This window comes from Sphaerodactylus townsendi, linkage group LG06 (genome assembly GCF_021028975.2).
Source record: "Sphaerodactylus townsendi isolate TG3544 linkage group LG06, MPM_Stown_v2.3, whole genome shotgun sequence".
NCBI classification, from domain to species: Eukaryota; Metazoa; Chordata; class Lepidosauria; order Squamata; family Sphaerodactylidae; genus Sphaerodactylus; species Sphaerodactylus townsendi.
This window is the reverse complement of record NC_059430.1, coordinates 84,804,304-84,831,934: the sequence shown is the minus strand read 5'-3', so window position 1 is coordinate 84,831,934 and position 27,631 is coordinate 84,804,304. Positions and strand designations below refer to the sequence as shown.

Genomic DNA, 27,631 nt, shown 5'->3' with positions numbered 1-27,631 from the left:
AAGTACTAACCAGGGCCATCTCTGCTTAGATTCTGAGATCTGATGAGATCAGGCTAGCCTGGGCCATGGAAGAGTTAAAAAGTAGTTATTATTTTCACCCCTGGGAGCTTCTGTGGAATGTTTACTTAGTTCCTGATGGATAGTTTGAACAGAAGGCAGTATTGCTATGCTGACGCCAACATGACGCCATGTTTAAGAGTGGCAGACTCTAATCAGGTGAACTAGGTGTATTGCCCACTTCTACACATGAAGCTGGGTGACCTTGGACCAGCAATAGTTTTCTCAGAACTCTCAGCTCCACCTACCTCACAAAGTGTCTGTTATGGAAAAGACAAAGGAAGGAGTTGTAAGCCACTTTGAGACTCCTTGCAGTACAGAAAAATGGGGTATAAACTCAACTCTTCTTCTCATATCTGATCCAGTGACTTTACCATAAGTAAAGATATAGTAACTCTTAAGTAATACTAATGGCATCAGTGAGTTGCTGCCAGATAGAGGTCTTAAGAGAACCTAATGTTCTGTAATATGGTACACCTTCCTTTTTTGAGTATATACTGATAACAATAATACTGATGTAATTTTGGTATAGGTAAACAGAGAAATTGCTCTCAGAGATTAAGTGATGTAGATTTCTTTGTTTGCTTAAAAGAGAACTTGCACATTCCCAAATTAAAGATGTTGGAAGTAAAGGACTGTATAATGACTCTTTGTACCAAGCACACTGGCAGAAGGGGCAGTAGCATATGGTGGAGAGATCAGATTCCTCTGTATTCTGCCTTTTGTCTGCTTTGTTGCTATCTTTTTGTCTGCCTAGATTGCTGCTGTCACTGACTTCTTTCCTTCTGGCTAACTCCCTTCTCTTTCTGCTGCTTCATCCAACCTCCCTGAGGATACAGTATGCTCTTAGCATCTCTCTCCATTTAGATAAATAACTGCAATGCTCATTCTTTCTTTCCTAACTTAGAACAGAGTTCCTTAACAATGAAGGACATGAACAAAGCATCATTCCCCTTTCACTGTGCAAACCAGCTTTAAAGATCCTGCTTCTGAGGCTGAGTAGCAATATTCATGGTTAAAGCTGACTAGTGTGGGTGGAATTCACATAAGGGTTGGGAAGGGCTGGTAGGGGTAGGAACGTACCCCTCAGGGGCTAAGGTTGGAGAGACATTGTGGGTGCCATTGGAATAAGATCCCCCGCTAACCCTCATATATCACCATACTTGGTTGATTTTATTATGTATTCAGCCCCCTCCCAGGGGAGCAGGAGGTCCTTTTTCTCTGAGTTGCCATCTGCTGTTAGGTTTTTGTCGTTCTAATGTTATGTTTTTAAATGATGGGTCTGATTTTAATATGTGTAATTTATTGTGTTTTATGGTCGTATACCGCCCAAAGCCCTTCGGGGATGGGCGGTCTATTAAATCTAATAAATAAATAAACGAATCAATAAATAATAAGATGCCAGTCATAGAAGCCAGCAAAATGTTAGGAGCAAAAACTACCTGTACCAGACCATAGCCACACAGCCTGGAAAACCCACATCAGCCAGCTAGTATAAACTTTATATTTCACTCTGTACTTCTCTGTCCTTTCACTCTGTACTTCTACTCTGGGACCTCTTGATTCTGCTTTTTGTTTGTTATGAGTGTGTGTAACGTGCCTTCAAGTCACAGCCGAATTATCACACAGCCTGTAGAGTTTTCAAGGCAAGAGACATTCAGAGGTGGTTTGCCATTGCTTGCCTCCATATAGCAACCCTGAACGTCATTGGTGGTTCCCCACCGAGGTACCGTGTTTCCCCTAAAATAAGACAGTATCTTATATTAATTTTTGCTCCCAAAGATGCGCTATGTCTTGTTTTCAGGGGATGTCTTATTTTTCTGGGTTCTGTTCATCGGGCATGCTTCCAAACAAAAACTTTGCTACGTCTTACTTTTGGGGGATGCCTTATATTTCGCACTTCAGCAAAACCTCTACTATGTCTTATTTTCAGGGGATGTCTTATATTAGGAGAAACAGGGTACTAACTAGGGCTGAGTCTTCTTAGATTTCGAGATCTGACAAGATTTGGGCTTGCTTAGATACAAAACGTGCATTTGTAGGGAGGATTCATTCAATGTAGTGGAAGAAAAAATTCTCAAAAATATTCTGTTGACCCTAGTTCTCCCTCTAGTGATCACAAATTACTGTAGCAGCTGCATTGAGAAACCTTGAGAGGGAACCTTGTTATTTGGAAACTGTGGGTTGGATCCAATGAGTTTGTTCCACTAATGGTAGCCCCTACCCCTCTTGCATCAAAAGCACATTGCACCGGATCAACGTTCTACCATTAGTGGAACAAATCCATAGGATCCATCCAATCCTCAGTTGTAAATGCAGGTTTAGGCATTTGGAAAGATTAGTGGCAAGGAACCTTTTGGTCGTCATTAGTGGACCAGGTTGTTCACCATTTGCTACAGAAGCAGCTTCAATGAGGACAGCCATTATTTTTATCTGACGTCTTCCATAAAGCTCTTGTTCTAGAGCCCATGAGAGTATTTTCACAGCTTCTTCGTGAGAAACACAGATAAACAAGCAAAAAAGAAAGGAATAAGATAATTTTAAAAATCTGAGCTGGAAGATAATTTTTTTAGGGATATTTAGAAGAACCTACAGCCTTTGTTTTGTGGTGGTATAAAATATACCAGTTAAAGCACAGAGAAATTTTTCTCTTTTTTTTACTATATGAAATTTAGGTGTTCAATGAGATGCCATTTTATAGAAAAACAAGAAAGGGAAGGTAGCCTTGACGTTTTGTTTGCTGGCCGCTTTGTCAAAACCTGGAGGATCTGGGTGTTTGGGAACTATGTGTAAACAACCAATTCTTAGCAAAACATATTTTCTGTTTGTGGAAAGAGAAATCTGTTTTGTTATTTGACATGTTTGCTAGCCAGCAATTTTATTTATTTATTTATTTATTTATTTATTTATTTATTTATTTATTTATTTATTTATTTATAATTACATTTGTATACCGCCCCATCCCCTGAGGGCTCTGGGCGGTGAACAACAAAATAATATTCCAGAAACAATAATAACAATAAATAATCAATATAAATATACATATTTAAAACATGAAACTACAGCATTCCACTTGGTGTCCAGGATTTAAAACTAACAATAAAAACCCCTCCCAGAGAGGGGGCGGTAGATCTAATTACAGCTCCCAAGATGTTAAAAGGGAAAGACAAAGAGGGCGCTCACCCTCAACAGCTGGCCTCCCCAAAAGCCCGGTGGAACAACTCGGTCTTACAGGCCCTCTTGGAACTCTCCAAGATTCCATGCAGGGCCCGGACAGCTGGAGGAAGAGTGTTCCACCAGGCAGGGGCCAGGGCCGTAAAAGCCCTGGCCCGGGTGGAGGCCAGCCGTGTCATTGAGGGGCTGGGAACCACCAGCAAATTGGCCTCTGCTGAACGCAGAGGCCGTGTAAGGTTTTATATAAAGTGAAGCGGTCCCATGAGTCTGAGCAATTTTGAGCAATTTCTAAAGTTTATGGCAATCAGCTGAGGGCAAGGGCAAGCCCTTGAATTTCATTTTGAATGGTCTCCTCTACTTATTTGCCATGTCTAAGCAAATATTTGATATGGCTAGTTATGGGGCTGCAATTCCAAAAACTCCACAGTTATTTTGAGTTGCCTCTTAGTATGTCTGTGATTAACTGTCAGAGATCTTGCTACTGAAAGGAGTTTTTTCTGGTCTACTTCATACCATGTCTAAATGCAGCTACTGCACGTTGAAGCTCAAAGAGCACCATTTAAATAGATTGCTTTATTGTAAACTTCCTTGAGTTCAATTTGGGTGAACACAAGAAATTTAAAAAAACTATTTTAAAATATGTAAAAGTAAATAACATTTTAATTCATATGCACATTCATGTCCTGTTAATGTAAATTCGATGTGGGGAAATGTAAATTCTAATTTAAGAGTTGCTATTGAAAATTCCTTTTCAGTTTCTTAATACTCTTGAGAGGCAAAATGCAGCTCCTTGTAAAAGAAAAGTCTTATTGATTGGTTCAAAGTGAAAACCTGTGTATTGTCACCATTTTCTTTAGAAATCAGTGGTAGTACTTTTTTATTTTCATCTTCTTTTAGGTACTACAGTGCTACTATTATGCAGATGTCAGGTGTTCAAGATGACCGGCTTGCAATTTGGCTTGCTGCTGTGACAGCATTAACTAACTTCATTTTCACTCTGGTTGGAGTTTGGCTGGTTGAAAAAGTGGGCCGTAGGAAACTCACACTTGGAAGTTTAGCAGGTATGTATTGAAACTGGAGAACTGTATGGAAATCTTCATTGAGTGTGTAGTATTGAGAGACATTATGAAAAAGAAGATTTGAAAATGGAAATATTTTATCCATGAATTGAACTATGAGTTGCCAAAATATTATGGTGATGTGTGATTCAGAGTACTGGGTTTAGAAGTGTACTGGATTTAAAAGTGGGACATTCGGAAGTTTTGTGAAGTATCTGCATGGTCTTCAGCAGTCTCTGTTGCACTAACATACCTTGTAGAGCGTTTCCCCACTTACCATGAGCTCCCTATGCCGCTCGCTACTCTCAGCCTCATTTCTGATGCGCGCCCGGGCTTCCCCATGACGGTCATCAAAAGGCACCGTTTTGAAGATCGGCAGGAATGACGCGCACTGAGGGGGCGCGACAGCGGCAGCGTCAGGGTGGCTGCATTGTCGCCGCCCCTGTAGTGGGGAGTACCGGGGGACCCCGCGCTACTTGGCTACAGTAGCACGCAACAGAAGGTAAGTGGGAAAACGCTGCCAATTATGGGATAAAATGTTTTAAAAACATGGCTTCTTAACTCCCTCGAGTAAAATAAAGAAGGTATAATAGGTAAAGCCTCTTGTAAAATGTTAAAATGTTTCTCCTTGTTAAAGCAAAATGACCCCTGAAAACTGAATGCTACTAAAAATATATAGTTGCAAAGATTATATAATTTATCTGCCTTGGCTATCTTGTCAGGGATGGTACTAAAATGTGATACCAAACTTTTGTTTTACATTTACATTTTGTTGCAGTAAGACACTATGTTAAACTTACTATATGTAGATGTTGCTGAAATCAGGCTGTCTTGTTGCTCATGGGAGGAGCCCTTCTGTTAATGGAAGAGCATCTAGAGAAAGAATTCTACGATCTGAAGAGAAACCAGAGTATCCATACATTTTATTCTGTTCTGCTTTTGATTTATTTATTTTGGAATTACAATTTTTTAAAAAACCACGATTCTTCAATACCATGCAGAACTAGTGGGAACCTACAGGATGAATACAGCCCATTTTAGAAATAATATTGTATCCCCATTTTAGTTAATAATTATGTGGCTTTCATTCTGACTTGCAGCCAAAAATGAAGAATTCTCATGTATTAATTGCTTAGTTGTTTTTTCTGAAAGCAAGGATGTTGAATTTTAAGCCCGTTCAAAAGTATAGGAGGAATGTTACTGACTTATTTCACTTAGCATAGCTCACTAAGAGAGAATGGATTTCAGGCCCAATATGTCAGATGTTCTAGTGCTTCAACATGCTTTGGCATGTCTCAGGGCAAGAAGAGAAGTTCTATCAAAAATCCAATTTATTTTGTGACATCTTGGAAGATAGAAATACCTTTTCCCCTAAAGCAAAGTGCCTATGCTTGGTGAATGAGTCTTAAGCAAAAGCCAGTATATAGCATCTTGATAATTCATATTTTTAAATACAATAACCCTTTGTGGACATTTGCTAGTCATAGCCTAACAGTTATTTTCTCAACAGGATCAACTCTACTACTAGTTGTGACTAAAGATGTCAAGTGTTCCCTGCTGGATGTTACTGAATACTTTCAGGATGCATGAAGTATTAGAAGTGTATTCTAGTATCAAAAGCAGAATAATAATCATAAGAGTTTGGATCCCCCCCCCCTTCTCTTCTGTAAGGAAACTCAAAGGGGCTTACAAACACATTCCCTTCCTCTCCCCACAGCAGACACCTCATGAGGTAGGTGGGGCGGGGAGAGTTCTGTAGAACTGTGACTAGCCCAAGCAAGCTTCCATGTATAGGAGTGGGGAAATAAATTGAGTCTACCATATAAGAGTCTGCCACTCATGTGGAGGAATGGGGAATCAAAACTGGCTCTTAACCACTTCACCACTCTGGCTCTCTTGACATGGTGGTCCTGTCTAAAACAGCATTAGAACTGACCCATGGTATGGCTGTTAAAGATTTAGCTGCCAGTAAGAGAGCCATTATTGCAGGGGCTATAGTCCATTCACATGAGCTGAATTACATAGGATAATTTTTTTCTGCCAGAGAAACACCTTTTGCATTGTTCAAATAGTGTTTGATTGATTAAAGTACTTTTTTTTCTATCATAGGCACTACCATTGCTCTTCTTGTTCTAGCTTTGGGATTTTTGCTGTCAGCTCAGGTTTCACCACAGGTCACTCTTAATCCTGAAGACCCTTCAGCTCAGAACTCTAGCTGCACAAAATACAGGTGAGTGGCTATGATTTTTTTTTAAGTCTTATTCTCCCTGATGGTGTAGGCCATCTTGTTGGGTTCCTCTAATCCACTGTCAAACAGGCAGGAAATCTCTCTCGGGCACTTCCTGCCGCCAGTTTGCAGCCATTTTAGCCCAGTATCTTTCCTGCCTAGTCGAGGAAGCAGGGTTTTTGCCGAGTTCTGTAGTCTCCGCTCCGTTTTGTCATTTTCGTGTCGTTTTGGAGTGGATTCCTTCGCTTGTCGGAGTTTGTCATCTTCCCTTCTTCAGGGACTCGTCTGTCCGGCAATTCTGTGGTCTGTTTGTGCTCCCCCTCCTTTCCCGCCAAAAGCTTCATCGCCTCAGGAGAATGGCTATGGCGCCATTTTCTCCTGAGAGAGAGGGGTTTTGCCGCTCTGCTGCTGAGAATACCAGGCCATTGGCTAGAGCTTCACGCTCCTTCCTGAACAGCCTCAGGGCTGAGTGAGAGGCATCGCCAGCCAGCTCCCATACCAGCGGTCAGTCTGGCAAGCGGAGCGGACCGTCGGTAGACAGATGGCGGCATGCGTCCTCGGCGGAGCCGAGCGTCAGGTGCCATACCCACAAGGGGGAAGAGAGAGATAACCGTGCTCAGCCGCAGCACGAGGAAGAGCCCCAGGCACCTTCTTCTCCTCGCCCCATCTCTCCCCCCTGCCAGACTCCGCAAGTGGGCAACACCGTAGAAGCGCCTGGAGGATCCTCGGAGGGTCTGTCTACCAGGCAAGAGGCTGTAAGGCCTGGGGGGCCCGTGGAGGGGGTGGTTGCTCTGCTCTCTGAATGGGCTAATTTCTCCCCCGAGAGTCTGGTGGCTCTCATGAATGCTTCTATCAGGAGGGAGGTGGGCAGGTACCATTTACCTTTACAGGATGGGCCCTCCTCTTCTTCCAGAGCCAGATCCCCTAGAAGGAACTCCAGGTCCAGGCTGCTGCAGGACTTCCCTTATTCCACTGATAGGAGTGGCCTTAGTGAAGGGGAGGTAGGCCTGGACTCTTGACCACTTCTCAGAGCCAGAGGGAGAGGTTCAGGAGGCCCCTGAGCATTCCCAGCAACTTTTTAAAATTGAGGATATTGCTACCCTGATGGCCAAAATCATCTCGGCTTTAGACCTGAGGGACTCTGCAGAAGCAGAGGAATCTGGGGCCAAGGCGGCTACCTCTTACAATAAACCCATTAAGGGCTGTCCCAAAGGGCTTCCTTCCATTTTCCCTGTAGAGGAGGATGTACAAAAAAAAATTCCACTCCCAGAGTCATTTGAGCTCAAGATCAAGAAGGAATGGATTGTTCCTGCCTCTGGGAAAGGGTTTCCCTCAGCCTATAAGAACTTATATATAGGGCCAGATCATTTGTCCAGCCTATTAAAAAAAACCCTCATAGACGGCCCCATCTCAGCCCTTTATACTGGGGGGGTTAGTGCATAGGGATGGACAGGGCAACTTGAAGGATCCAATGGACAAAAAGTCAGATGTGCTCCTGTGCAGGGTCCACGAGGGCATAGCTATGCTCCATAGGATACTTGCCCCCTCTGCCACCGTAGCCAGAGCTACCATTGTCTGGTTGAAGAAGTTACTTTCTATCATTCCTTTTCCGCACTTGGGACTGGGGGGATTAGGGAGGGAACCACGGCGGAGTTCTCATGCACCAGTGTCATTTCCCTAGCCCGGCAGCTTCCCTGGGCCGCCCTCACTTACCTCCATCATCGCACCATGGCTCACGGCATCCGGTGATCCAGGAGGAGAAGTCTTGAAAAGCCCCACCTTGGCTAGCGAACACCCTGTCTAAGAATGTGGTGTCCGGGTTTGACTTTCAGGCTGGGATTCTTTTTGGCGCGGAGTTAGAGCGCATCCTAGTGCAGACCAAAGATAACAGAGAGGCTATGCCCAGTTTTGTGAGGTCTGATAAGCCGTGCTACACCCCCAAACCTACATTCCGGAAGTTTCGATCATCCTTTCGCTCCAACCGGGAGGAAAACAGATCCAGCTGGAACCAGCATAACTCCTTTCGGAAGAGGTCCAATTTTCAGAACCAGGGAAGACAAACCAAGTCTTTCAAACCAGGCTCCAGCAGCAGCAACAACAATAACAACAAGGCCTGACTGTCTTCTGGTTGGCGGGCAACTCCTGTCTTTTCACCATCGCTGGACAGGACCACATGTGGATTCCTGGATCCTTGAGATTGTTTCACGTGGCTACTCTCTAGAGTTTCGTTGCTCACCAAAGGACAGATTCCTCCCCTTCCCGATCAGCTCCAAACCAGAAAAAAGGGACAAGTTGCTGTCAGCGGTAAATCATCTGTTGGCCATCCGCGCCATCGAACCGGTACCGAGGGACCAGATGGGCAGGGGGGTTTACTCCCATTTCTTCACGGTCCCGAAGAAGAACGGGGACATCAGGGCCATACTCAATCTCCCACATGTCAATCTCTTTCTTCGACGGTTCCGGTTTCGCATGGAGACACTTCGGTCTACTGTAGCAGCAATCCAGCAGGGGGATTTCCTCATGTCCCTAGACCTGGCCGAGGCCTATTTGCATATTCCTATCCATCCAGCCCGGTACCAGTACCTCCGGTTTGTGATAGGGACCCATCACTATCAATATGTGGCTCTTCCCTTCAGGCTGGCCACGGCTCCGCGAGTGTTTACCATGGTCCCGGTGGCACCTATTGCCCTCCTGCGACAGCAGGGGGTTCATCTCCACCCCTACTTGGATGACATCCTGATCCGATCCAGGTCTCACTGTCAGGCAACACAGGATGTCGCCCGGGTACAGAGCCTCCTGTCCTCCTATGGGTTCATCATCAATCAGGAGAAGAGCACACTCGTCCCCTCAAAGAGGATGGAACATCTGGGGGCTCTGATCGATACCTCAGTCTGTGCGCTCTTCGTCCCCAGCCACAAAGTGCAGAAGATACAGACGTCTGCTCTACAGGTACTGTCAGCCAGGTCATCCATGCTGTTCCAGTTAGCCAGCCTTCTTGGCCTTCTCCTCTCCACCATGGACTTAATTCAGTGGGGGAGCATGCATGCGAGGCCATTGCGGGCCTTTCTACGCCCCTTCACCAAACAAATTACGCTCAAAAAGGATGAACATTTGTCCCTTTCTCCATTGACGCACATGAGCCTCAAGTGGTGGACCCACCGGAACAACCTTTCCAAGGGAAAGGTCTTCACACCCCAGCAACAGATGCACATCTATACGGATGCCAGCCTCAGGGGTTGGGGTGCCAAACTCAACTCTCAAGTGGCCCAGGGTTCATGGTCCAGCTCACAGGCTCAGGCCCCCCATCAATGTCCTGGAGGTCAAGGCAATCTTTCTGGTGCTTCGAGCCTTCAAACAGTGGATTCAGAACTCCCACGTGGTCATCCACACGGACAACACTTCGGCCAAGTGTTATCTCAACCATCAAGGGGGAAGCAGGTCCTCTAGTCTACACAAAGAAGCCTTCAAGATTCTCTTGTGGGCGGAAGGCAACCTAGCATCCCTCAGGGTCAAACATTCCAGGGACTGCCTCAACACAGAGGCGGATTGGCTAAGCCATACCAGGCTATCCAACTCAGAATGGCAGCTGAATCAGGTAGTTTTCAACTTCCTAATCTCCAGATTGGGTCATCCGATCATAGATCTGTTTGCCACTTCCGAGAATGCGCAGCTCCTGACCTTCATCTCCAGATTCCATCATCCTCGGGCATGGGCCACAGATGCGCTTTCGGTCCCCTGAAACCAGGTCTACTTTATGCATTTCCGCCGCTATCCGTCCTTCCAAGGCTTCTCAGACGAGTCCAACAGCAGCATTATTGACCGAGGGGGATTTCTCAGCAGTATTGACCGAGGGGGATTTCTCAGTGATCCAAGAGATGTCCATAGATCCACCTCTTCAGCTTCCCATCTGGCCAGATCTTCTGTCGCAAGGTCCGATCCTTCATCCGGATCCCGGGTGCCTCAATCTGACCGCCTGGCACTTGAAAGGCGAAGGCTAAGGCGGAGAGGCTACTCCAACAAGGTCGTAGACACCATGCTGGCAGCTCGAAGGAATTCCACCATTAACATCTATAACTCTTCGTGGAAGGCGTTTGTTAGATGGAGAAGGTGGAATTACATAGACCCCAAGATGCCTTCTCCAGCTAATATTCTGGATTTCCTGCACAAAGGATTCAGTTTGGGCCTCAGAGCTTCCACACTTCGTCGCCAACTAGCTGCCCTGGCTACCATTCTGCCCGAGTTCGAGGGGACGCCAGTCACCAGGCACCCGGACGTTCTGAAGTTTTTGAAGGGAGTTCAACAGCTCCAGCCTGCCATGGTCCATCGGTTTCCCTCATGGAGGTTCCATGTAGTCCTGGATGCCTTAAGGTCTCCCTTTGAGCCCATACAGAGTATTCACATCAGATGGTTAAGAATGAAATTATTGTTTTTAGTGGCCATTACATCTGCCAGATGAGTTTCGGAGATTAGAGCCATGACCAGTAACCCAAATTTCTGTCTGTTTTTCCCCGATCAGGTGGTGCTGAAGTTGGACCCCTCATTTAGGCCTAAGGTAACGTCTGATTTCCATTTGAAGCAGGATATTGTCTTGCCTAACTTTTGTCTTAAGCCCACGCATCCCAGGGAGCGCTTGTGGCACAATCTAGATGTCAGATGGTCCCTTAAGGCTTTCCTTATCCGCACTGAGCAGATTAGAAAATCTGAAGCCTTGTTCATCAACGTGGCGCCGCCCCATCAAGGGGAGGCCATGTCGGCTGCAGCCATCAGTTCCAATCTCAAAGCCTGAATTGCAGAGGCCCATAAGGCAAATAACCTTCCAGTCCCTAGGGGGGCTCACGGCACATTCCACCAGGAGTGCAGCGACCAACGCTGCATTAGTTAAACATGTGTCGCTGGAGGAGATTTGTAGGGCTGCCACCTGGGCTTCCCCCTCGTCCTTTGTCCGGCACTATAAATTAAACTCTGCAGGCCTCCTTCGGGAGGAGAATCCTGGAGCACGTTATTGGAGATTAACAGAACCCACCCTTTGGGGGCACTGCTTGGGGAGTCCCAACAAGATGGCCTACACCATCCAGTAGAACGACCCATTGGATACTCACCGTGAAGGGGTCTTCTCCTGGGTGGTCGTAGGCCATCTTGGCCCCCCTGTTCTGTTCCTTTCTTAATATCGTGCTCCTTTTAGCTAGTGTTCACAGAGATCCTTGCATTGTATATTACCAATTTACTGTTCTCAGGCCCTTCATGGGTTGCTGTTCTCGTTATTGTTATTGTTCTATTTGTTATCTGTTGCTATGTTATTGTCTTGTGAGTGTACTCAGCACGTCAGATACTGGGCTAAAATGGCCGCAAACTGGCGGCAGGAAGTGCCCAAGAGAGATTTCCTGCCTCTTCGACAGTGGGTGGGAGGAACCCAACAAGATGGCCTATGACCACCCAGGAGAAGACCCCTTCACGGTGAGTATCCAATGGGTCGTTTTCCTCAGGTTCTTCTAGACCTGTGTACAGTAAACTTAGTCAATGAGTTGTATTCAAAACACGTTAGAGATCTTTTTTTTTTCTGTTACATGGTCTGATTCACCTAGGGTGTCCTCAGCTTTTCATTAGTACTGATTAGGCCTCCATGAAGATATTCTTACATTTTAACAATATTTTGTTTTATTTGAGGAAAGCCAGCAAAATCTCAGCCAAGGCCCATTTTAATATAATGTTTTGTATCTTTAGAACACCTGCTTGTCTACTCTGTGCAACTTGATCATAGATCCACGGTGGCGAACCTTTGGCACTCCAGACGTTATGGACTACAATTCCCATCAGCCCCTGCCAGCATGGCCAATTGGCCATGCTGGTAGGAAAAATTAACAATCCCTGCGTGGAGAATAAGAACCACCTCATAGATGATCCCTCATTATTCTAGAGCTGTGGTGGCGAACCTTTGGCACTCCAGATGTTATGGACTACAATTCCCATCAGCCCCTGCCAGCATGGCCAATGTTTTAGAGTGTATAAGGAATTTTTGTTACTCTTGGTTGAATTCAAAGAGTCTCTTATACAAATGGGAGTCATCTTTGGTGACACAGAGCGGGCGGGCTTCTGAGTTTTGCAGAGTTATTTTACCTCATGCTGCCTCAGTTGCTAATCCAGAAAATCTTGTAACCTTCAGGAGCACCTTTTGGTGGGAGTTAATCAATTGCAGGATTCACAGTTGTGTAATTAGAGCTCAGATTGCAGTTCCTAGGAAACAAATGTATCATATAATTAATTCTTTTCATTTATTAAAAATTACTACTTATTTATGTTTTGAAAGCATTTGTATCCTGCCATTCTGGCTGGATTTTCAACGTCTATGTAAAGCTGCTGGAGGGGTCATTCAGAGATTTGGGCTGATCAGCCACCAACATGCAGATGGCCCTCAGCTTTGTCTTGCACTACCAGCAGATCCCAGGAAGGCTGTACTAACCGTGAACAGATGCCTGGAGGCAGTTATAGAATGAATGAGGGCGAACAAGCTGAAACCTAATCTGGTCAAAACGGAGGTGCTACTGGTGGTGAGAATGTAAAGAAAAAGGTTTGTAGTTTGGGGGTGTTCCTGGACCCAGGTCTCCTATTGGATAAACCTGAGATAGTGGTTGCTAGGAGTGCCTTTTACCAGCTTCGGCTGATGAGCCAGCTGTGGCCCTTCCTTGGTGGAAAGATCTTGCCGCTGTGATTAAATTACTGCAATGAGCTCAAAGTAGGGCTGCCCTTGAAAACTGCCTGGAAACTACAGTTAGTACAGAATGCTGCAGTCAGAGCGTTGACTGAAATGAATTGTAGGGACTGTATCACTCCAGTCTTATTCTACCTACAGTGGTTTCCAGTTTGCTTCCAGGCTCATTTCTAGTTGCTGGCATTGATCTTTAAAGCCGTTTATGATCTGGGACTAGTATATCTTAAGGACTGCCTTCTCCCATATAAACCTGTTGACTCATTCTGGTCATTCTTGGAGGCCCTCCTTTGCTTGCCCCATCACCTCAGGCTAGATAGGTGGTGGCCGAAGAATGAGCCTTCTCTGCCATGGCACTAAACCTTTGTAACTCCCTCCCCAGGGAGATTGATCAGATTCATCTGTTTCTCTCTATGGATGTATTTTCCAGAAGATGAACTGGCATACCTACAATTAAAGAATTGGCACTCCTTATGGTGCTGTGTGTTTATGGGTTTTCAATTTAACAATTAAAATACAGTTAAATGATAAAATTAAATTGCTTTGTGGACCCTGAGTGGGTTGAAAGGTGGCATAAAAATGTTTTAAATAAATAAAATAAATTAGGGTCATCAAGGTGGTGAACATTTAAAAAGACATTAAAGTCAACTTTAAAAGCAATTAAAAGGAGGGTTAGCAAGAGAATGCCAGACAAAACGGGAAGGTCTCCACCTCCTGGCAAAAGGCAGTGTTTAAGGATAATCTCATAGGGAGAGAATTGTGCACCCAGTGCCTGTAAAGGTTAAGCACGTTAAAATTCAGATCGTTTCTTTACAAAATCCAAGCATATCCTGAGCACCTTTAAATGTTCTGGAGTAAACAAAATGTATAAGTGTCTTGTGCCTGATGTACAAGCAGATCAAACATGTGTTGGGTTGGGGAGATTGAAAGCCTCTTTTCAAGGAGAGACAGATGACAAAGAATTGTAAGCAGAAAAAGATTTCTGCCTTGTTCATCTGATCAAAAGCTGCTCTTTTCCTGCAGCTTGACTTGTTGATAGCATGTATGCAGCTTTCTTGGTGGTATTTCTGTAATGCCTTATGGAAGAAATTCTGCTGGCCATTGCTGACTGGTTTATTTCAGGTTTCAGGGGGGACACAGTGAGCTAGGGCCAGAATAAGCTAGATCGCTATGGGGTTTGTGTGTGACCAGGCTGACTCCATGAACACTGCCAGTATCCAAACTAGTCAGTTTATTACAGCTCTTTCTTATATCTCTCTCAGCTGCAATTTTTCCAGAGCCAGTAATTATTGGTCTGCATTTAAAATATGAACTCAATTAGTGTCCTTACTGGTTGGATCCAGACTCAATTGGCAGTTTCTACCAATTTCCCCCTTTGTGCTGCAGATCGTCCTTGTGTCATTTCTTAGGGTTCCTTATCCCCATGCCATGCAAAAAAGTCTATCATGTCATCTTTTGGTACAAGTACTGCAAGTTGCCTGTCCTTAGTATCTCACCTTTGTGAGTATTAGGCATATTTTGGGACCATTCTCTAAGAGATACAGTGTAAAATTGGCATTTTTTCACAAATGTTTGTCAAGATCCAATTATTTTTCTCAAGGGGTTTAGTCTGCATAAAGGAATATTACAGGATATACTTGTTCATTAATATTTTCAGGTGGTCTCCAGTACAACACCAAGATTCTAGTCCAATAGAACCTTGAATATGAACTCAATATAAGCTAAATACCTGGATATAAGCTTTTGAGAGGAACTTTGATTCTGGAAGGCTTACACCCTGGAAATGTAGTTGATCTTTAAGATGCCACTGGACTCAAATCTTGCTGTTTGACCAATCATATTATTAAATGATAAAGATTTTTTCAATTTATCCAAAATTTGTAATGAACCTGTAACTTCCCTTTTCTTGCTAGCAACATCCCAATTTTTATTTGAATAAAAATACATAGATCCTATGTCTGCAGTAGGTATGGCTAAAGTTTGGGAAATGATCCTCGTGCCCAGGGTTACTGTATATTTTGGCTTCAGAAGCCAAGACTGATGAATGGTCAGTAAATTAAGGGAAATCAACAAATTACCTAAACAGGAACCTATATCCCATGTCTACATTCCAACACAGAGATATTCTTGGAATCTTTCCTGTTCTTTTCTATCATACATTTTGCTAATATGAAAGCAAAAATAAAAATAAATATCCATTTTAAATGTCTGTATCATCTCACCCATGTAGTTAATAAACAGTAGACACTTTCTGGGAGGAATGAACTCTGCATGGCTATTATTTCAATAAAGCAGATTAGTGTAGTGTGGTGTAGTGATTAAGAGTAGCAGATTCTAATCTGGAGAACTGGGTTTGTTTTCCCACTCCTCCACAAGAAGCTTGTTGAGTGACCTTGGGCTAGTCACACTTCTCTCAGCCTCACCTACCTCACAAGGTGCCTGTTGTGGGGAGGGAAAGGGAAGGTGATTGTAAGCCACTTTAAGACTCCTTAAAGATAAAGAGCAAGATATACACAGTGGAACCTCGGTTATTGATGACATCGTTTTTCGTCGGTTGTTTTCAGCCTTTTTTTGTCTCAGTTTTCGTCAGTCGCCTCAGATTTTGTTGGCGTGCCAATGAAATTTGCTGCAGATTTTGCGCAAATTCGCTATGACATTTGCATTTTTCCTGCTCTGACTGAGTAGCCTCGGTTTTCATCGGTTTCGGTTTTCATTGGGTGTTTCCAAACAGATTACCGACAAAAACAGAGGTTCCACAGTAGGTAGCCACATAGACAGACTCACTGACTCTTCTTCTAAGGTTTCATTCTTATGCAAGATCTTAAAAAGTAAAGTCTTAAAAAGTCATCTGAAGATAAAACATGGTAGGGTTTTTGGTGAGTTCAATTTGTCGCTACGCGAGTGCTAGTGGAGAGGGGTGGTAGCTGTGATAGCTGGGGATCTTGCAAAGCAATCATACTTGACTGTGTCCATTAAATATATAATTACTCCAAGTATAGTAATGGCATATCAGAATAGTCATATGCATTTCTGCATACCTATGAACTGTCAGAAAAAACAATATCATAGATACTGCCTCTTCATAAACAGGTTTCTGTGAAGTTTCTCCAAAGAAGCTCAGTGTGACATTCTCATTTGTGTGATGGTTGTATGTTGATTGACTACATCTCCTTTCACCAGTACATGATTTCTTCTCCATTACAGAGCAAGATTGAAAACAGAACCAAAGCGAGATGTTAACAGTGGAATGGCTTTCAAAGCTTACAAAAGCAATTTTAGTGCATATAGACCTTCCATCAAAGTGTAGGATATTTGAGGGGCAAATAGTACACAACGGAGAAGTTCTGTTGACATTCAGAACAAATTAATGTGGGACATCCTCAATTTAAATATTAATATGTAAATTAATTATGATATAAAGCAATAGAGAATTTAGTAATAGACTTTAGTAATAGACTGAAATAATATAACTGAAATAATGACAACTTTTTGAGTATTGTACATGCTTTCAGCACAACGTTCCTAATCACAAATGGTGTTGAAAAAAGGTTAGAACAGTTCACACCAGCTGGTTGTGAAGGGTTTTCCGGGCTGTGTGACCGTATTCTGGTGGATCTTGTTCCTAACATTTCGCCTGCATCTGTGGCTGGCATCTTCAGAGGTGTATCACAGAGGGAAGTCTGTTACACATTGTTACACACAGACTTCCCTCTGTGATACACCTCTGAAGATGCAGGCGAAATGTTAGGAACAAGATCCACCAGACCACAGCCACACAGCCCGGAAAACCCACCAGAACTATTTTTGATTTGTTGATGCTTCCAAAATAGGATTGTTTGGCTGAGCCTGGCAACTGGCGGGAGAATTGGGAGCAAAAACATGGGTGGTATGGTTAATTTTGACTGTGACCCTATGTCTATGCCATAGAGTATTTAGAGTTTCCAGTGATTCCCAATGTCACTTCCAGGTTCTTCCCAGAAGTGACTTAACGGATTCAATTAACATCACCTTTTTAAAAAACATCTCCCTGCCATAGCTCAAAGCAGAAGCAGGCAACAGAACCTGGGGGTGGGGGTGGAGATCTTCTTCCCCAACAGAAGGACTAGCAAGCATTTTCCAAGACTAAACTGTATCTTTATTGAAGTGATTTTAAAAGTGATTACTCATTTCAATTTCTGTCTTTTAGAACATAATTTATGTTATCTTCAAATATTGAAGACTAGTGTAACTGAAAAATTAGAGTTCAGTAATGTCCATGCAAAATTCAGAAGAGCTGAATCCTAAAGTGAAGCACAAATACATGTTTGGATCACTTTTTTATGGATCTGTAGTCAAAATGTCATTAAAATTCTATTGCAAATCTCATGCTGTAGAACTGAAAGATGACCTTATAAAAAATCCTGAAATTGGCTAACTAATCAAAGCTGTTCTCAGGTACTCATATTTAACCTTTCTTCAGCATGTTTCTCTCTTTATCCAATGTCCTAATTTAATTTAAATTTCCAAAGGGTAACAGGATAAATTTCAATATAAAAGTCCAATCATCTGTAATGTTTAGAATACAATATACAATATATAAGGTAAGAGGTTGTATTGTAGAGCTTGGTATGCTATTAGCGGTTTGCGTTAAATCGCACAACAGAATAGGTGATATGGTACTAAAAGTGTGTTTGGATCAGGTGTCCAAATTGTCTGGAAAATAGCAACACATAGATAGGGTTTTCACTGGGTACTAGTGAGAGGAGAAAAGTGATGAAAGGTCTTTCATCTGTAAGACGTCTTTATTTCATCTGCCATACCCCCAATAGTGGTTACTGGCCCCTCTTCTATTTGTTTTTAGTTGAATTGTATAGTAATTGTATTTATATTTTAACTGTATTTCTAATTGACTGTTGTGGGTTTTCTGGGTTATGTGGCCAAGCTCTGGTAGGTTTTGCTCCTAACGTTTCACCCGCGTCTATGATCGACATCTTCAGAGGTATGTCACAGTGTGATGTGTTGAGAAATGTATCTCATCATGACATTCCTCTGAAGTTGCCAGCCATAGATGCAGGTGAGATATTAGGAGGACAAACTACCACACTACAGCCACACAGCCTGGAAAGCCCACACAGTCAATTGATTTTGGTTGTGAAAGCCTTCGATGATACATTGTATTTTTAATTATTTGAATGTTTTTATGCTGCCTGATATGGTGGAAAGGTAGCATAAAAATCTTTTAAATAAAATAAACCAGGTTCTAACTGAAATGATGCCAACACAGTAGACCCTTATTGGTTAGGAAGTACTAGGCAATACTTATGCTTCCTGTGTGGAAAATTGCGCTCGTATGTGATAAGTAGTAGTGTCCTCTTGGGAAAGCGATGTTGTAAATAGATTGCAACTGTTGGGTGTTAGCCCCAATAAAACATGCAAGATGAATAAAATCAAATCAAAGGTTACATCTCTTGATTTTAGTAGTACACAGGAGAGAGCTCAGTGAGTATGCTCAGCTGCCACATTTGCCTTAAAAACCACTAATTTATTTCCACAATATGTCTTTAACTTTAATGGTATATCAATATAGAAGATCATTCATGTTCGCTAGGCTGGATGCATTACCGTCTAGGGCAGGGGTGGGCAATTATTTTTTCCATGGGGCCGCATAAGAAACAGAAAATATTGTGGAGGGCCGGGCCAAAAGGCAGAGGGGCGAGGCGCTTTTGAAAGCCCCCCAGAAGCCGGCAGCCAAGGCAACCGGCTTCTGCAGGGCTTTCAAAGATGCCTCGCTCCCCAGCACAGCAGGGGGGCCAGTCAGGGTCATCCGGCGGGCCGGATGTGGCCCCCGGGCCGTATAATGCCCAGGTCTGGTCTAGGGTTACTGAAGGGTGTTTTGTGAGCGTTCCCTATTCAGACAGAAGTTTGAAGGCGGATGACGGAGATCCTGGAACATATTGTGTTGTTCTGCCATTGGGATGATTTGAGGCAGAAATATTTACGGCAACTATTATCCTATACATTTTATTTTTTCTTGCAAAGCTTAATTCAATGGCTATTTTCTGAAACAGATAACATAATTACATCATTAATAGTAGTCTATCTCAGCATTTCCAGGTCTTCCCAACCCCCCACCCCCCATGTCCCTATACTCTGGAATTCTGTAAAAGCTTTCTAGCATGCTGTTTGTTTCTCATCAATCACATGCTTTGTTCGTGTGCATAAAAGAGAATGCAAGTGACAGTAGGAAAGATGTGGTTGTGTAGTTTCTGAGGAGTCCTTTCGATTTACGATAATCTTTCCCTCTTTGTCTCATTGTTTCACGAACAATAATTTTAGCTATGTCCTTTCAGTCCATCTTATCAACATGCACAGCATATGATTTTGAAACATGTTGTGTTCTGTTTATACTGCACGCTTTTAAATCAGTGCAAGCTCTCAGTTTGTTTACAAGCCACAGACATATGCAGTAACCTTACGAACACACATTCAAAATTAAATGAGTAGTATCATTTTTAACTACTGTGAAAGCTCAGTGAAAGTCCTGAGTATTCACCTTCTGAAGGAAGCTTAGCAAATTCAGTACCAGATAGGTATATTGGGGGGGGGGGGGGGGGGTGGTGGTGGTGGTCCATAATGCCAAGTACCCCAAGAATACTTTGTGAAACAAGTTACTGTTCCTCAAGTTGCTCATGTTCTGGTTCCTAAAGTGCCTTCTCAGTAGCAAATGTTTCCCAGACACTTTTACTTAAGTTTTGCAAATCACAATTGGGTAGTATCCCTGGAGATGTTTGACTTTGCAGCCCACAGTGTGGATTCTAGGCAAGAAAAGGATGTGAGCTGAATCACCGTGCATGTTTTGCTGCAGGAGTCTGACATGCTCTTTACAACTCAAAACTTCTCTCCCCACCAAAAAAATCCAGCTTTTTTGTTGTCTACTTTTACTGCTTACAATAAGTAAGTTAAACAAAAATATAAAACCAGAAAAAGCCATTGAATACAGTTAACAAAAATATAGCCCAGAATAGAAGTGTCAGACCCCTAAAAGAATAGGGAAATCTTTAAACGCTTCCTCAAAGAGAGTTGTCATGACCTGGCACCAAAAATATGGCAAATTTGGCACCAGGCATGCCACAGTAGGGGGATTATTCCAAAGATGAGGGGCCACTACTGAAAAGACCCTCCCTCTAGTTGTCACCCCCAAAAAGCAGAGCATAGTGTCCAAGCAGAGAAGCAGAGCATAGTGTCCAAGTAGGTTGATGCTGGGAGAGGTGTTCTAACAGGTCCTAAGCCATGTAGGGCTTTATAAGCTAAAACTAGCACCTTGATCAAATTCCATGAGATTCATGAAGTAAAATAACCTTACATTGGCCCAGAAGGTGACTGGCTCTAGCCCACTCTGCCAGTTAGGGAGGAAAGGTGAGTGCTATACAGTAATTGGAAGGAATTAGTGGAGGCAGGGCTGCAATCTTTTTATGAGATATTTTCCTGTGTGCCACAAATGACAGCCATACTACAAAATCTGTTCCAACACCCAATCCTTTACAGGGAGGGGCAAGGGTGGCATTCAGTTCTACAGTCTTCATACAAGGATGTAGGTAAGGGGGGTTCTTGGGTTCAACCCCCCCCATTACATGTCTGAAGCTCCACCCCCCCCGTTTGTGGTTTTTTGTATTTTAAAGTGTTTTTTTATTTTTAGCCTGCAGGGGGCACAGTTTTTAAGCTAGCAGCACCAAAATTTCAGGGATTTGTTGGGAGTCTCTCCTGATGATACCACCCAGGTTTGGTGAGGTTTGGTTCAGGGGGTCCAAAGTTATGGACTCCTAAAGGGGATGCACCCATCCCCCATTGTTTCCAATGGAAGCTAATAGGAGATGGGGGCTACACATTTGAGGGTCCATAACTTGGGCCCCCATGAACCAAACTTCTCCAAACCTGGGTGGTATCATCAGGAGAGTCTCCTACTGATACCACCCAGGTTTTTGTGAAGTTTGATCTAGGGGGTCCAAAATTATGGAGTCCCAAAGGGGGTACCTCCATTCCCCATTGTTTCCAATAGGAGCTAATAGGAGATGGGGCTACACATTTGAGGGTCCACAACTTTGGACCCCCTGAACCAAACGTCACCAAACCTGGGTGGTATCATCAGGAGGGTCTCCTAAAGATACTCTGAAAGTTTGGTGCTGCTAGTTAACAATTGCATGCCTGACAGCAGGCACCCCCCAAATTTCCCCAGATTCTCCTTTTAAATGCACCCCCTTCGGCATGGATTTAAAGGGAGAGGTCCCCAGTTTAAACATTGAAAGTGATGATGTTTCAGGGTGGGGGATAATCCACCCCAAAACAGCAACATTTTCAATGTTGTTTTAACTGGGGACCCAGATTCTCCCTGTAAGGTGGATTTAAAAAGAGAATTTGGGCTCCCTCGTTTAAACACTATTGAAAGTAATGCTGTTTGGGGGTGGATTCCAGCATCACAGCGTCTACCCATGGGGGGGGGGGTGTCACGCAAAACTCAGATTTAGCACCGGGCTCCATTTTTCCTAGCTACACCTCTGCCTGGAGAAGAGGGCAGAAGGGACTGCCGGCTGGGAGTCTATCTAGTGGGGGGGTGGGGCAGGGGAGTCTGCTGTCCCTGGACTCAGAGAGCTGCTTTTATAAGTACTGAGGCCGGGGTGGGGCTTGGGGAGGCGGGGCGGGGCTTTACCCTGAACCCCCCCCCCCCAATAAAAATCTATACCTACATCCCTGGTCTTCAATATACAATCTACCATAAAAAATTACCCCTCCCCCCACTTTTGCAAATAGACTTTCACAACATTCTTAAATTCAGTGTATTGTGATTAGAAAAAACTATTTTTTCCTGATGTTATATGGCCATGATGTTTATTCCAATTGAAAAGAAGCTGGGTTCATTTTTCTCCTGGTTGAACGGGGGTGAGTAGACAGAATGAGGACTGAATCAATTTTTAAAAATAATCTCCGTAAGCATGTAAATAATCTCTGTAAATTTAAAATTAAAATCAGTCATAATAACAACTGTGAAATTTGCTTACTTTTGTTATCCGATTTTACATCTTAAGACTCAAAAAACTTTGAAATTCAGGCTCGGTGGGGTTTTTTCTGATCTATATAGTCCTTGCTGTCTCTAATTATCCATATCATTAGTTGTCTAATAATCCAAGTCATTGATTTAAGTAGTCCAAAAAACCTTTCCATCTTTGTTCATACTCTGTGGAGAGTCTACTATGCACCCAAGATGTCAGCTTAACCACTGTTGAATATTCTGTTAACTTGTTCATCTGTTTCAAGATGGCTGGGTGGTCTGCTTTCCATTTTGTTGCCAGTACAGCTCTCACTGCTTTCACCAGACAATGTGTTGTATTTAACTGTAATGACTTTATAAATAACTGTTGTTTTTTTATATGACATAAGCTGATAATTTTTTTCAAATCACTGGTCTACTTACACATTGATAGCACTTTAGAAAACAAACCACAGCATTTGCGAGTATAATCGTTGCTTGCATTTAGACCTGCACTGAAAAAAAAAGAGCAACTCAGGCTGCAAAACATTCACTGCACCAGATCTGTGTATGGAACATTTTATTCAACCTAGTTAGGATTAAATACCAGTATTAGAGGATCTTCTGCTTTGCATTTGTAGTAGTTCTAACTCAGTGAGCAGTTTTTAATCAAACTGTATATCTTCTTTCAGATTATATCGGTCATCGTAAAACCTAAATCTTTTCACGGAAAAACTTTGAATAAATCTTGAATGTCAAGATTCAGTATCAGTACATAAAGTAGGGAAAGACACCTTTCTTCTTTTAATTATTAACAATAAAGATTTCCCAAGGTGAGAACTGCTAACTACATTGAGAATCCAATTCTGGTTTTTAAAAAATGCATTGTAAGCTCCTCAGAGCAAAGTCCTGCCATCTTGGAGTCTAGAAAGTGTCATATGCATTTAATAGTGCTAAATAATGTAAAGATGCTGGAACAAAAATGGAATTCTTCAGATACGTTAAAATATATATATTTCTAAACAATCTCCAGGTGTGCTGAATTCAAGGATTTTTAGCACTAGGTCTAGAGGAGACATAGGTACACTTATTTCTGAATTTATATTAGACACACAAATTTAGGGACATAATTTGGGAAAGGAAATTAAAGATACTAATAAGGTTTTTGAAAGTCCTAATGTTTTTGGCGACTGGTAAGCATACTTTAACAGAATAATAATTGTCTTTGATATTTGTGAAGGAAGGTTCCAGCCTTACAGCTAAATGAATATCAGTAATTTTTGCTAGTATTTGGCACAGCCTTTGAGATACTACTATGTAGGTTAATTTAAGCAATTTATGTATAATGGATTTATATTTCATTTGGAATCTTGTGCATATATAAACAATTTTCACTGATGACCAAACCTGCCTTAATGATCATTGCTAAAATTTGATGAATCTGTAATCTAATAATATCTTAATTCTTTCCTGTCTGTAATTGGTAATTGTAGGGGTATTTTATCATTTGTTTTCTCATGGAAAGACTGAGAGAGGAAATATTTACTGCTACAGGATGAGAAATTATCTTTCAAATTGGGATTTTGCTTGCAGTCATCTTTCATATATGTTAGAGCTGGCCAGCTTTTGTGGCAAAAAAAAACATTGACAAGGGTGGTCTTCTTCCTGGAATTCATTACTCAAAAGCTATTCTGTGTATGTGGAAATCAGAAGAGAGTTTCAAATCATCTGGTTGTATTTCCACTGTGGAAGGAGTCCAGCCATTTCCTGTCTTACGAAAATTCTGGGATAGCTGTACTAGCCAATGCAGACAAACAAAACAAACCAGTGGCACCTTAAAAACTGACTACATTTATTCTGGTATGAGCTTTTGTGAGATAGAGGTCACTTCTTCAGATACCATTGTAGTTGGGTCATTTTTTTCCAATTAGGGACTCATCTCCTAAACTATCTAAAGCTGGTTTATCAACAACTATCCTGTTGTTCACCTGACCAGGCAGGCTGCTGAGCTAGAGCTATTTGCCAGTTCAGGACTAGAGAAAGAGACAGGGAGATCCAGAAGGAGGCATGCAAGATCATGGAGAACTGGAAACTGTCTCAGTGGAGTGCTGTTCAACTTGGTACATGAGCTGGTTTGTAGAAGGTGTTCAACCAGCATTTATGATTTCTTAACTGAATCTTTATTTGGAAAAAATGATAATCCCACCCTTTCCTGTAGCCAGAATAGGATCCCTTGTCCTATGGAGATCTTTAGAGCCATGCTCCTTTTCTGAGCTAGACATAAGAATGGGATGCCTTGATCTACTCAGCAGATGCTCCTCTTCTGGTCCAGGTTTAACTCATGTCTCTCCTTCTTCTTTGCTACTAGAATCCTAGGATAGAATAGGGGGATAATAGAAGTAGATAAATCCTGAACTGCTTTTCCCACCTTGAAACATCGTGAAAGGAACCCTGGTATGATAGAGTGGGCAGCGGATCTCTCCCTGGAGATCCAACACTATGAGGGGCTCACCTTCTCTTGAGGAATCTTCCTCTGAGAAGTTTTCCTTCTAAGTCAGGGCTGGATCCTGACATGAAACATGCTTGGAAATTATTCTGTAGGACATGCAAACTCAGCATTGTGTCCCACTGTTGTAATACAATGACCGCAAATCCTGGTCTTAAGGGATATTTTGTCAAACACAGGTTATTCTATACTATTGCCAATCAACAGTACTACCATCATGTCCAAATTAATGGCACCATCCAAAGGGAGGGTGAATCTGCCCATAGGAGTGGCATGTGGCCCCAGTGGAGGGGTGAATCTGCCAGTGTGTGGCCACCACAGCCCTTCTCAGCGCTGGGATGCTGGGATGCAGTGCCCCTGCTGCTGGCGGGATGGGGGAAGAGTCAGCTTCCTCCATTAGCCATATTATGCCATCAGCCAAGATTGTAGAATTAAGCCACCCAAAAGGTGGTGTAAGTCTATTCAGTCTAGTGGGCGCTTCTCAGTGGCAGAGAGACTTTTTCACCTTGCAAGCCTCCCCATGTCACCAGGAATCCTTAATGGGAGTGGCAGGGCAGCATGGCTGTGGCACTGCAGCCGGCTAACTGACCTCTTGGATCGGACTTTCACTTTGTTTTGCTTTCATCCAGTACATTACAGATTTGGAATTTTCATTTCCTCTTGGCAACTTGGTAACATCTATAAAGAACTTGGTAACATCTATAGATCAATGCCACTGTATTCCAAACCTTGGCAACCTTTCCTAGAAGTTTCATGTAAATATTAGATTACATGTAAATTTCATGTAAATATTAAATTACATGAGATGGAATATTGTATTTCATTGTCAGTCAGATGTCACAGAATTGAAAAGCAGGCTTTTGAATCCATCTGGACCTAACTAGTTATTAATTGATGTTTTGCTCCATAAAGATTGCCTTTACACTGTCATTTTTTAAAATTGTTTCTTTCAGTTATTGTAATGGGTGCATGCTGGATCCAATTTGTGGCTTTTGTTACAAACTAAACAAGTCGAATGTTGTGGAGTCCTCCTGTGTTCCTGTTAATAAGAAGTCTGCAATGGAGGCTGCTTGGGGCAGGTATGTTACTTTTGCTGTTCCTTAATTTTAACAGAGACACTCAGTAATTTAAACGCTAGTTTTCCATGGGAGCCTATAATTTTGTATTTAAAAGTATGATTGCTACATTAGTCTTCAAAATAGCACTTGTCGTCATCATCATAATATTCACCAGGGGTTTTCATTTGTCAAAAATTATTACATTTAGCTTTCATTTTTCTTGTCTCTAGGAAAATAAAAACACGTTTCAGAGGAATCAGTTTTGACTGCCCACTTAAAGGTCACGTCACGTTTTCCCCCGTGAAAATCAGTGGCAAAGAAAAAACAAGTCTTAATAACTGCTGCACCTAGACTCAGCCAGGACTTTTGAATAAGTGTGGTGGTCATAAAGCTAGTGAAATGACAGAAAGAGGCATAAGTAATGAGAATTAATACAGAATGCTAGACAGCCCAGACACATACTTCTAATACTAAACCTGTGCTTGTGCGACGTGTTGAAAAAAAAATACCATACACAGAGGAGGAGTGACTGTACTGGGTCCACCACCACCTGTCCATACGCATCACACATGAGTTTCATACCTGTGTGCATAGAGTTTGTTCATACTGTGTCTATGTGGGGACACATGCCAGTGTGTTTACATGCATAGGCTCATCATTAGATATGTTGGGCACAATTTCCTGTTTACGTATGGGAAACTATTGGCAATCTCAGAGCAACTGAAGGAATATTCCATTTTCTCACCTCTTCAGGTATGTGTATCTCAGAAGCTAGTGCTGCATCTGAAAGTTTTGTTGTTTCTTTGAATTATACCTTTGTTCAAATGTTTTAAAACCATGAGAAAGAATATAAAGCGTATGTATTGATGGGCTCAGCTATACAAATTCAGAACACTAATAAGGTTGCTTTTTTGCTTTCTGATGTTATCTGGCTGATGTTTGTAATAAAAATGCAGTACTTTTCAGCATATAATCAAGGTTAGAAGACTCAAATGAACACCGAGCTACTGGTGAAAATGACAGCCCTGTGTTGAGTGCCTTCTGTAATGTCTTGCTCAATGTACCCCTTTTTCTTCATAACAGAAATGGCTATCTAGTGTGAGGGCTCATTCTTATGAATCTTTGTGAGTGTGTGTCTACCATCTCAAGTCACTGTGATTTATGCCTACCCCATAGGATTTTCAAGGCAAGAGGTATTCAAAGTAGTTTGCCACTGCCTGCCTCTGCATCATACACACCCCTAGTATTTCCTGGAGATTTCCCATCCAAATACTTGCCAGGATCAAGGCTGAAAGTTTCCATGGCAGAGTGGGGATTCAAACCTGGGTTTCCCAGATCCTCATCTAACACTTTAAACATTACACCATGCTGGATCCTTATGAATCATTAAGATTTTAAAATATGTTCCTGATGCAATATCAAGTTTGGATTATGTTTAGGTATTCTTATTAAAAGGAGCTTAATTCCAGGAAAATATTCTTAGGACTGCAGTCTTAGTCAGGCAGTCTTATATGCCAATAAAGGTAATTTGTGCTATGCATGCACTTATGTGTGTGTGACATCAATCTTGTGAGCAATCTTAGGCAGTCTAAAGCCTTTGTTTCAACTTTTTTTTAAAGAGATGGTATACGTTGAGCATGGATGAGTAAAGATAGTATTCAAATTTATGAATCTATGGGGACATTTTGTCAGTTCTGGTTTCTTTTATAGAATCACAGCAGATTCTACACTGGAAGCTTTTAGCCATCAGTTCAAGCAGAAATAAATATATTTTGACCTGTCAAGAATAGTGTTTCATCTTTTTATAAGTGATCCTAGATTTCCGTTTCACATATCAGGTGAATAAT

General features: G+C 42.5%; 1 protein-coding gene across 1 annotated transcript in view; it reads left to right on the top strand.

Annotated features, from left to right (window-relative positions):
• Positions 1-27,631, top strand: part of SLC2A13 (solute carrier family 2 member 13) — a 138,208-nt gene that overhangs the window by 91,530 nt on the left and 19,047 nt on the right. Inside the window, exons 5-7 of the mRNA XM_048500126.1 lie at positions 4,129-4,292; positions 6,399-6,519; positions 25,680-25,805. Coding sequence (XP_048356083.1) covers positions 4,129-4,292; positions 6,399-6,519; positions 25,680-25,805 — 411 coding nt within the window. The remainder of the gene's footprint in view (positions 1-4,128; positions 4,293-6,398; positions 6,520-25,679; positions 25,806-27,631) is intronic.